General features: G+C 43.3%; 1 protein-coding gene across 2 annotated transcripts in view; it reads right to left on the bottom strand.

Moving 5' to 3' along the window:
• LOC103265050 (E3 ubiquitin-protein ligase TRIM4-like) overlaps positions 1-10,247 on the bottom strand; it is a 21,732-nt gene extending 11,485 nt beyond the window's left edge. The window contains exons 1-5 of one of the 2 annotated variants that reach the window (XM_021714844.1): positions 10,171-10,247; positions 9,917-10,028; positions 8,863-9,020; positions 1,672-1,767; positions 513-743 (exon numbers count right to left, since the gene is read on the bottom strand). In XM_021714844.1, the coding sequence (XP_021570519.1) occupies positions 513-743; positions 1,672-1,767; positions 8,863-8,898 (363 nt within the window). In that variant the 5' untranslated portion in view covers positions 8,899-9,020; positions 9,917-10,028; positions 10,171-10,247. The remainder of the gene's footprint in view (positions 1-512; positions 744-1,671; positions 1,768-8,862; positions 9,021-9,916; positions 10,029-10,170) is intronic. The other variant, XM_008062753.2, reaches the window with a different exon arrangement.
• Between the last annotated feature and the right edge of the window lie 398 nt (positions 10,248-10,645).

Here is a 10,645-nt window from a genome sequence, read left to right as displayed (position 1 = left end):
ATCCACTCACCTCAGCCTCCCAAAGGCGCGGGATTACAGGCTGAGCCACTGAGCCGGTTGACACTCTTCTATTAAATCCACTAATCAGGAAGACTAAGCTACCAAGCCGGCTGACACTCTTCTATTAAATCCACTAATCAGAAAGACCAGCCAGGCTCAGTGGCTCAGCCTGTAATCCCACACCTTTGGGAGGCTGAGGTGAGAGGATTGCCTGAGCCCACGGGTTCAAGACCTGCCTGGGCAACTTGGCGAGACCTCATCTCTACAATAAATCAAAAAATGAGTCGGGCGTGGGGGTGCGTGCCTGTAGTTCCACCTACTTGGAAGGCTGAAGCAGAAGGATTGTATGAGCCCAGCAGGTCAAGGCTGAGGTGGCTGTAAGCATGCCACTGCACTCCAGCCTGGGCGAGAGAGTGAGACTCCAACTCAAGAAAAAAAAAAATCAGGAAGACCATTCAGTATTAACTAACAACTCCATAAAAAGGGAGCTTATCTTCTCTCTTCCATCTTACCTGAAGCAACTCCAGTGTGGAGGCCAAGCTCTTCTCCCCCACCTCTGAGATGAGCTTCTTCAAGGAAGTGATTGTCTGATTGAGCCTTAGCATGTTCACACTCAGTTTCTTCTTTGTATCTTCGTCTTCTTTGCTCAGTCTCTGAAGAATCAGTAGCTCTTCTTCAGCCAGGAAGTGGTGCAGCTTTGAGAACTCCGTGCTGATTCTCATTCGCTGATTCTTTATCGTCTCCTATGGCCAAACCAGAACTGCTCATTCCTTGTTCTGCAGGGCCCTTCCTCCAACACTCCTTGCACATGATTCCCCAACAGTCCATGGTCCTTTCCATCCTAGTCAACTCCTATGGAAAAGCTCCTCCCTACCCCATTAAAAATTTCTATTACTCTTTTATTTACACCTACTTGGTATCTTTGCACTAATCATTTTAGTATTCATTAACTCTTCCTAACATTTGAGTTTCCACTACAGACAGAAATGCCTTGTTTGTAAACTTCTTAAACTAGAAAACACTTTCACACCTACTATTTAGTTGAACCCTCAGAGTACCAGTTTATAACATTTGAGTCTCCACTACAGACAGAAATGCCTTGTTTGTAAACTTCTTAAACTAGAAAACACTTTCACACCTACTATTTAGTTGAGCCCTGAGAGTACCAGTTTAGTTTTGCTAAATCTTTAGGAGAAAGAGTGTGTGTGTGTGTGTGTGTGTGTGTGTGTGTGTGTGTGTGTTAGGAGAAAGAGTGTGAGTGTGTGTGTTAGGAGAAAGAGTGTGTGTGTGTGTGTGTGTGAGAGAGAGAGAGAGAGAGAGAGAGAGAGAGAGCGAGAGAGAGACCTCCTAACTAGAATTGCCTCCTTGGAAGCAAAGTCTGGTCATTTGTTTCTTTCCACAAACTGACTCCAACCTAGAAAGTATATTTAGAAAAAAATTAGGAGGACGAGGTGCTACTTTAAAGTAGAAATATGAGAATGAGGTATGTGGAGCTCACATCACCCAAAGTCACAAGTCAGTAGAGACAGATACTTTCTCTTCTACCACTTCATCTACAAGGGGCCCAGCAACTGATGACACCCTGAAAGCTCTTCACTGTAAAACTCCAGAAGCAGCCCCAGAATGAAAAGACCTCAGGGGCAAGAAATGTCCAAATGTTTCTGCTATTACCTTCCACTTTGTAGCATTCTTCACTTCCATGTCCTGTAAATGCATAGCTTTCTTCATCATGGCTATGAGACTACGTTGAGAATTAAGAAGTTTCTCCTGCCAGCAGAAACACACATAGGTAAGAAATCACCTTTCCAAGTACCTTCGTTTTATAAGAGCTAAAAGTCACCTAAGTCAAACAGGGAATAAAGCTGAGAAAAAGCTGAAGATGGTCACAGGCCTATAGTAAGAACTATTCTGGTCAGAACTCATCACAACACTATGTCGAGTCTGCCTAGTAAACGAGCAAACTAAAAGTTGCTAAAGGACTCACAAATATCTAGTATTGACAGGCACAACAGTAGTAAAAGAAAAAAAGGGAGCAAGATTTTATAAAATGTGCATAATTCTACTTCTAATCAGCTATCCAACAAAACGCTAAAAAAAATCAATATGTAAAGAACATTCACTGTAGCATTATTCATCATCCACAATGAGGGGTTATTAAATAAATTATGGCATATTGACACCCTGTATCAATTTCAGGTAGCTTTATATATTGACATAAAATACATAGCATATTAAGCTTTAAAAAAAGCTGTAAAACAAAATATATTACATAATTCTGTTTTGAAGAGTAAATGTGTGTCTGTGCACATGTATGTTTATGTGTGCATTTGTATGTAAATAGAAATCTAGAAGGAAATATACCCAAGTATTAACAATCATTATTTCTGGGGAAAAGAGTGGCCTGAAAGTTGAGTTGGGGGGTACTAGAAATTTTATACATTTGTTTTGCTTTAATTTCTACAAGAGGCATATAACATTTCTGTAATTTAAAAACCCAAATAAGTTATTTAAAAATAAAGCAAGGCTGGGCACAGTGGCTCACAACTGTAATCCCAGTACTTTGGGAGGCCAAGGCAAGAGGATCACTTGAGCCCAGGAGTTTAACACCAGCCTAGGCAACATAGTGAGATGTCGTCGCCACCAAAATAAAAATTTTTGCTTAGTGTGATGGTGTACGCCTGTAGTCCCAGCTATTTGGGAGGCTAAGGCAGAAGGATCACCAGAGCCCAGGTCAAGGCTGCAGTGAGCCGTGATCATGCCACTGCACTCCAGCCTGGGTGACAGAGTCAGACCCCAAATCAATCAATCGATATATATATGTAAATATATAAATTAAGCAAGGCTGTCACACTGACAAAGTGGGCTATTAACAGGCAGCACCTAATAGCAAAATGTCAGACACAGTTGCAGAGACAAACGCAGGCAGGTTAGAGAAACAGACCAGAGAAAAGCCAAAGGGAACTGATGACCAAATGGCTGGAGGAGGAAGAGATCTGATTGAGCTCCTAGGTTCTGGTTTGAGTAACCAAACGAACGGCAGGTTACTTCCCAAATTAGAAAATGTAGGATGATGAGCATTACGCAAATGAAAGAAAATAAATATGACTTGAATAAATTGAGTTTGAGATATCTGCGGGACATCCAATTTGGGTATGTTAGCAGTTATAGTTAATAAAGAGACCCGGACTGTGCTGGGTGTACTGGCTCACACTTGCAATCCCAATGCTTTGGGAGGCAGAGGCTTTAGGACTGCGTGAGGCCAGGAGTGTGAGACTAGACCCGGCAACATAGAGAGACGTATCTCCAAGGGAGGGAGGGACAGAGGGAGAGGAGAAAGAGATCTGTGCTGCAGAAGCAGATTTAGTACAGGTAGCAGTTTGAAGCCATGGGTAAGAAACCACAGGTGATTACCCGCTAAGATTCTACAGAGTAAGAAGAGGATTACGGGCAACACCCTCGGGTCCCCTCCCACTGTGGGAGCTTTTCTGTCCTTTCAAAATCCCGCTTTCTAAAAAAATAAAAAAATAAAAGGAAAGGATCAAGGCTAGACTTGGGAAGAACTACATTTAAGGGGTATGAAGAGGGTGAAAAGCCTGCAAAGAAGCTAAGATGGGCAGCTGGTGAAAAACCAAGAGAATGGCTTCCTCTATACCAAAGGAAGAGAAAATTTTAATTAAAAAACTAGTGAATAGTATCAAATGCTGAAGGGTAGCCTAGGGCAACTTTCTGCAAATATGAATGTATGTCAAAATGAAAAGCTAAAAGAAAAAAATAGGCTAGGCATGGTGGCTCAAGCCTGTAATCTCAGTACTTTGGGAGGCTGAGGTGAGAAGACTGCCTGAGCTCAGAGGTTCGAGACCAGCTTGGGCAATTTGGCAAGACCTCATCTCTACAATCAATCAAAAAATTAGCCGGGCACAGTGGTGCATGCCTATAGTTCCAGCTACTTGGAAGGCTGAGATGGAAGGATCGCCTGCACCCAGCAAGTTGAAGCTGTAGTGGCCGCAAGTGTTCCACTGCACTCCAGCCTGGCTGACAGAGTGACAATCCCACTCAAAAAAAAAAAGAAAAGGAAAAAAAGAAAGAAAGAAATGAATAGAATTAAGAAATAAGCTGTGCAATTTTAAAATTCTTCCCTAGGAGAATAATAAAAACTAATCTGTATAACTTTTCTTCCAATCATTTACAAATGACAGTGGTTAAAATAAAGTCAAATAATTTAAAAGACTGAAAACACCAAAGTCAGCAAGGAGGTGGAGTAACTGGAACACTCATACCATGTTGGTGAGTGTGTGAAATAATATAAGCATTTGGGGAAAAGGTCTAGCATAATACTAAGCATATATTAATCCTATAGCACAGCAATCCTACTCCTAGGCCTTGGAAAAATAAAAACATGTGTCCACAAAACCTGTGCAGGAACATTCATAGCAGCTTTATTCATAATCGCCAAAAGCTGGAAACAGCCCAGGTATCCATTAATAGGAAGAGGGGCAAACTAACTGTAGTACGTTCACATAATGAAATACCACTTAGCAATGAAAAGTAACAAACGCCTGACACACAAAATACATTTCAAAATCAATATGCTGAGCAAAAGGATCCTACTTAAGAGTACAAACTATATGATTACATTTTTATGGACTTGTGGAAGAGGCAAAATTAATCTGTGTTGACATAAAAAAAAAACCCAGAACAGTGTTCGCATTGAATGGGGGTGGGAACAGAAAAACTGGAAAAGGGTATGGAGGAACTCCCTGGGGCGGTAATGCTCCCTATCTAGAGAAGGGCTTGGGTTACCCAGTTGAATACATTTGTCAAGCTCAGCAGACACACACCTAAGATTTGTGTATTTTACTGTATTAAATTTTGCCTCAAAAAATACCATAAACAAATGTTAAATGTTAAAGGCATGCATGCTAAAATATTTTGTTTGCAACTGAATTTTAAAAGCTTTAAAAGAAACTAAGAATTGATGGATAGAGAGAGGGATATAGACGGAGATGGACAGCTAGATGACAAACAAGCAGAGTAAAATGTAAATGGCAGAATCTAGGTGTGGGAATATTGCTGTTATAAAACCCTTCCAAGTTTGATGTGTGCTTAAAACTTTCATGGTAAAATGAAATAGGCAAAAAAAAAACGAGGTTAAAAAAGGCATTTATACAGTTCTGTTAAATGGCACAATACCACCGATGCTATTTTCTTTCTACTACAATGTTTCCTAACATTATATCATCTATTTACTATCCCTGGTGGTTAACAAATAGGTATATAGCCATGCTACTCAGTAAGCATGTAATTTTACTTCTGTATTCAAGTATAACTGCCACTTTGTCATCACTGTCAAATTTGATGTATATGAGGCTTGTAATTAGACACAGAGCTCCTTTAAATAAGACCAAGCTTTTCACTTTTGCTTGATAATAAAAGATACCTTTTAAATAGAGATTTTCAATTTTTCAAAATACCTTTTAACAATTCCAGTATGCATGACTTATCTCATATGACTCTACTATTTAAGAGTCTATCTAAATCTTTTTGAGTCCTGCCACAGTTGGGATCTAAACTTGGACCTGAGTTAACCTGGCAACCCTCTGAGAAATTAGAAAACACCTTCCCTGCCATAACAGAAACTGCCACAAGGTGACAGGGGACACCAAATATTTCAAACCTATAAAATGAAGACAACTCAGCTAAATGTCTCTTAAATACCTTTCCAGCTCTTAAGTTCTGTGAATTTCGGTTACCGTGGCCTCTGCACGCGATACAAAGCAGGTAGGTCTACCTCAAACCTGTCCACTTGCCATTGCCATTGCCACTGCCACTGCCTAACTCAGGCCGCCACTGTCTCTCATCTAGACAACGCCAACAGCCTGACTGGACGCCCTGCTTGCCACGCTGTCCTCCACTCACACAAGATCCACACAGCAGGCAGGGTCATCTTTCCAGAACCAATCGGATCTTGTGACTCCCCTGCTAAACATTCCAACGGACTCTCCTCCTCACCAAGAAAGCTCAAACACTGCATGGCGGCCCAACATACGCCGGCCCGACCCGCATCTCGCACTGCGCCTCACGCTGCTTCTCCCTCTGCTCTTGGCACTCCAGGCACAGCCCCTTTTAGCTCTTTACATAAACCCAGCTCTCCCCTACCTCAGGTCTTCGTATTTACTGTCCACGGCCTGGGATGCTCTTCCCACAGTTCCTCAGCTGGTGGAGTCCTCATCCACCGAGTCCACTGAGACGCCACCTCCTCAGAGAAGACCGTTCGCCTGATGAAAGCCCCTGCCACTTCGCTAGCCCAGCACTGTCTCTCACAGCACATATCACTCTGTGATCACCTCACTTATTTGTCGGTCAACTGTCTGCCTCTGTCTCCCAGACTCCTGGACTGTGAGCTCACGGAAAGCCTTTACCTGTCTTAATCACCACTGGATTTCCAGTGCTCTGACTGTGCTATGCGCCAGTGTCCAACACAAAACCGGTGCTCAATAAATGTCTGTTAAATGAATTAATAGAATGGAGGGATTCGCCTCTAGAATCAAATACTGGCATGGGGGGAAAAAGCACTGTGTTTGGAAGCTTTTTCCATGCAAAAAATTTGCATCCTAAGGTTTATGAAGCTGTTTCTCATTGTTTTTTTTTTTTTAATTCTCTCCCCACCACCAAGGGCATAGGGTGGGGATATTTTCTATGAATCTAGGGAACACCCAACTTTTCCAGTTGTCCAATTTTTAAGACACAGTTCATCCATCTGAGTATATGTTGAGAATGGAATCCCATGGAAACAGGGTAACTCCACCCAAGAGCAACTCAGTGTTTTTCTAACTAACTTGGGATTGGGATAGAGTGAGCGATGGACACATGGAGCCGTGACTAATCAGAGAAGGGCAGAGAAGGAGGCAGACACTGAGGCAGTCCGCCAAATGCCCGTCTCCTGAACACTTAGCCCACTCCAGCGCAGCCCTGACCCACTCGACCCGACCCTGCTGGACCATTTTGCTTAATCCCCAAATCCCGTCTCCTCCAAGCATTCTTCTCAGATGACGTGTGGCAGAGTGGATAGTGTAATGGATCGGGAGTTAGAGGATCTCAGTTCGAGCTTGGCCACTTCCTTGCCTTGTGACCCTGGGCAAGTAAGCGCACATCTCCGTGCCACAGTTGCCTCATCCGCACAAGGAAGATAAGAGAATCCACCTAACAGGACTTTTGTGAGGATGGAAGAATCACAAGAGAAACCATGCCAAGAAATGTGGGCGGTGCACAGCAAGTCATCGACAATTGAAAGCTATTCCTAGCCCTTTGCACTTGGACCAGCAACTCGGCCACACTTTTTTACAAAACAGTGAAAAACAAATCAACAGTACAGCATTGGAGTCAATTATTTTATTGTACTGATATTTGGCTTGTAATTGAATTTTGGATATTGAAAAATTCACTGATGACCAAAAAATCAAAACTCTAGGTATTTTTCTAATGTGTGGTAATCTGTGAAACAATCATTGACACACATTGCAGGTTCACTGATACATGTTGTGCAAGAGCATTTGTGTGCTGTCTTCCACCCAGTGTTTTTCTAATCGAGCAGACAATGTAGTCTCATTTTCTTCTTCCCACATTAATAGTATGTAATTTATTGTCCAATCTGTTGTTCAAAGATGATGTGAAAGGACACACTCGTGATTCCTGAAAACCTCAAAGATGAGTTAGATTTAAATTCATCTTTGCTGCTGCTTATAACTCTCACTTTTGTATCTTCGTTTTGCCATAGTTCTGCAAACTAAAATTTCTAATTGTAAATTACAAAATCATGAAATAAACTTATCAAAAGAATATTATTGTTCCAATTTTTACTTTCTGACTTAGATATACTTGATCTGTGCCACTCAATACTTCAGTACAGATCTGCCTTCAACTTTGAAAGTCTCTTTCTTTTAAGACTACAGTAATGCTGGGCGCAGTGACTCATGTCTGTAATCCCAGTACTTTGGGAGGCCGAGGTGACAGGACTGCCTGAGCCCACAGGTTCGAGACCAGCCTGGGCAGCATAGTGAGACCTCGTCTCTACAATAGATCAAAAAATTAGCCAGGCATGGGAGCACATGCCTGTAGTTCCAGTTACCTGGAAGGCTGAGGTAGAAGGATTCCCCAGAGCCCAGGAGGTCAACGCTGGGGTGGCCATGAGCGTGCCACTGCACTCCAGCCTGGGCAATGGAGTTAGACTCCAACTCAAAAAAAAAAGTCTGCAGTAACTTGCTTAACTATCTTTTTAAGTTATGCCATAAGACATGAAGAGTATACCCACTACTGTCTTTCTTATACAACCGCTCTTTATCATTACCTTCTGCTACAAAGTATCAGCACCACTGTAAAAGCACGTCACACATTCTCTTTCTACATGATGCCAGCTGATATGCTTTTACAAATACCTCAGTATATATTCCATCTTTTTATTCGCTTTTTTTGTGCAATTTGAATGGAAAACTTCAAGGACTTGTACATTTTTTAAAAATCTGTGTTTGCATAAGTTTGTCCTGTATAATCACCAGCAATCTGTTTATGTTGCCTGAGAGGGAACATCCGAGTGGTTTGCTAGATTTATTATGTCACCTCAGAGTGATCATCTGAATGCAAAGGATTGACATTACTATTATTATTGTTAAAGATTGAAGATTTAAAGGCTATGTTCTCCTTTCATACTCATCCACTTATATTTCCTCAGCCCTCACCCACAACCTTATTTTCTCTTCTATTTCTCTGAAAAGTCCTCTCCGTCTCTTTTGCTAGCTACTAACTACAGGTGTTTCTCTTCACACTTGCCTTTTTTAAATCTCTGTGGTCCCTCTGGGAGACTCTCACCTGTTTCCTCCTCCAGCTCCTAACAGTCGACCACATCTTCTCCACCGCCTCTGTCTTGCACTAATTCAGGCCTTTTTTACCTCCTGCTTAAAATGGTGTAACAGCAGCCTAATTGGTCTTCTCTTCCATTTATCAACAGGGATGCCAAAGTGCACTTTCTAAAACAAGAAATGGGTTGTATCATTTTCTACCTTAAAACCCTTTGATGCACAGGTTCAAGACCTCTTCTCTACAATAAATAAATAAATAAATTAGCCGGGTGTGGAAGTGTGCACCTGTAGTCTGGGCTACTTGGAAGGCTGAGGCAGAAGGATCGCCAGAGCCCAGCAGGTTGACACTAGGGTGTTCGTGAGTGTGCCACTGCACCCCAGCCTGGGCGGCAGAGTGAGACTCCAGAAAAAAAAAGAATAAAGAAAAAAACCCTTTGATGACTCATTACCCGAAAGAAAAAGCTCAGTCTTTTTGGAATGATAAACAAGATCCCTCATGATAAGATTTCTGCCCTTCTCTTCAAGTTCAACTCCCACCATCCTCCCTTCCGAGTTCCATGCTCCAGAAATACTGAGCATCTTCCAGCTCTCTCACACATCACATGCCATTCCACACCGCATTTTGAAAGCACTGTCCCTTTGGCCTGAAATACCCTCTCCCCTACCTGTACTCGCCCTTTAAGAGCTCACTTCCGTTTAGAACCTCCGTGAAGCCTTTTCTCACTCCTCAATCTGATCACTCCAACCTCAGACCGTCTATATAACTGGTAAATACTTCAACAACTCTCCTACGCACATTGAAATTAGTGGTCTACACGCTCATATTTCTTACGAGTCAAAGCACCTGTCTTTCTCATTCATTTATATCCAGATTTCTAGAACAACGTTTGGCACATAGTAAGCATCAGTACAGGTTACTGAGTGAAGGAACGAAACGAATGTACGCTTTCCGATAGAACTTTGCATCCGTTTCCTGTGCACAGTCAGCTGGCAAAACGGCACAGCATTCTCGTTCACAAAGCATTTGCACGGTGTCATGGAAATTGGTGGGTTCAAGTACTTACTGAATGTCAATTCTGTTGGAGACCACTGGAGTCACACCATCAGTAACGGAAGGGGTGGGGCTACTCGGGGAAGGATGCTCAAGGAAGGTCTTCAAGCTAAGAGCTAAAGGATCTAAAGGACGGAAGGCGTGGGCAGAGAAAGAGAACAGACTTGAAACCAAAGCAAGAAAGCCAGTGTGGCTGGAGCAGAGTAAACGGACTTATTCCACCGAAGCCTCGTAATCGGTGAGACAGGCAGAAGAGAGAATCCCCACCTTCAAAGGCTGCGATTTCCCCCGCTGGCGAAGGAAGCCGCTGAGAAAACGCAGCCTCGTCGCTGCAGGCCAGGCTTTCCCCGGAGCAGCAGTTGCCTGTGGCACCTGCAGGCACAGAGGGAGGGCACTGTCCAGGTCAACATCCCTCGGCGACACAAGCGCCTAAAAGGTACCGGCCGAACTGAAACGCGCTGCGGATGTGAACCACACGCCGACTTCCAAGACCCATTAGGAAAGGGAGAATGCACACCATCCCGACCGTCTGGCCGCCACGGGGAACAGCTGGGATCGTTGGGTGGAGTGGGACACTACTGAGGTCAGCATCCCCTTGGCTCCTCGCACAGAACGACTGGAAACGATGGAAATCGCGTGCGCGGCTCGCACGGCTTCTACGGGACAGCACCGGGACCCCCTCTCAGCACGCTCGCCTTCAGCAGAGCTCCCCGGGGTCCAGGCCCCGGAAAAGCGGGCGGCG

The sequence above is a fragment of the Carlito syrichta genome, unplaced genomic scaffold, assembly GCF_000164805.1.
Source record: "Carlito syrichta isolate Samal-C Ts95f unplaced genomic scaffold, Tarsius_syrichta-2.0.1 Scaffold305824, whole genome shotgun sequence".
Taxonomy (NCBI): Eukaryota; Metazoa; Chordata; class Mammalia; order Primates; family Tarsiidae; genus Carlito; species Carlito syrichta.
The sequence above is the reverse complement of the archived record's forward strand: the minus strand, read 5'-3'. Positions and strand labels throughout refer to the sequence as shown.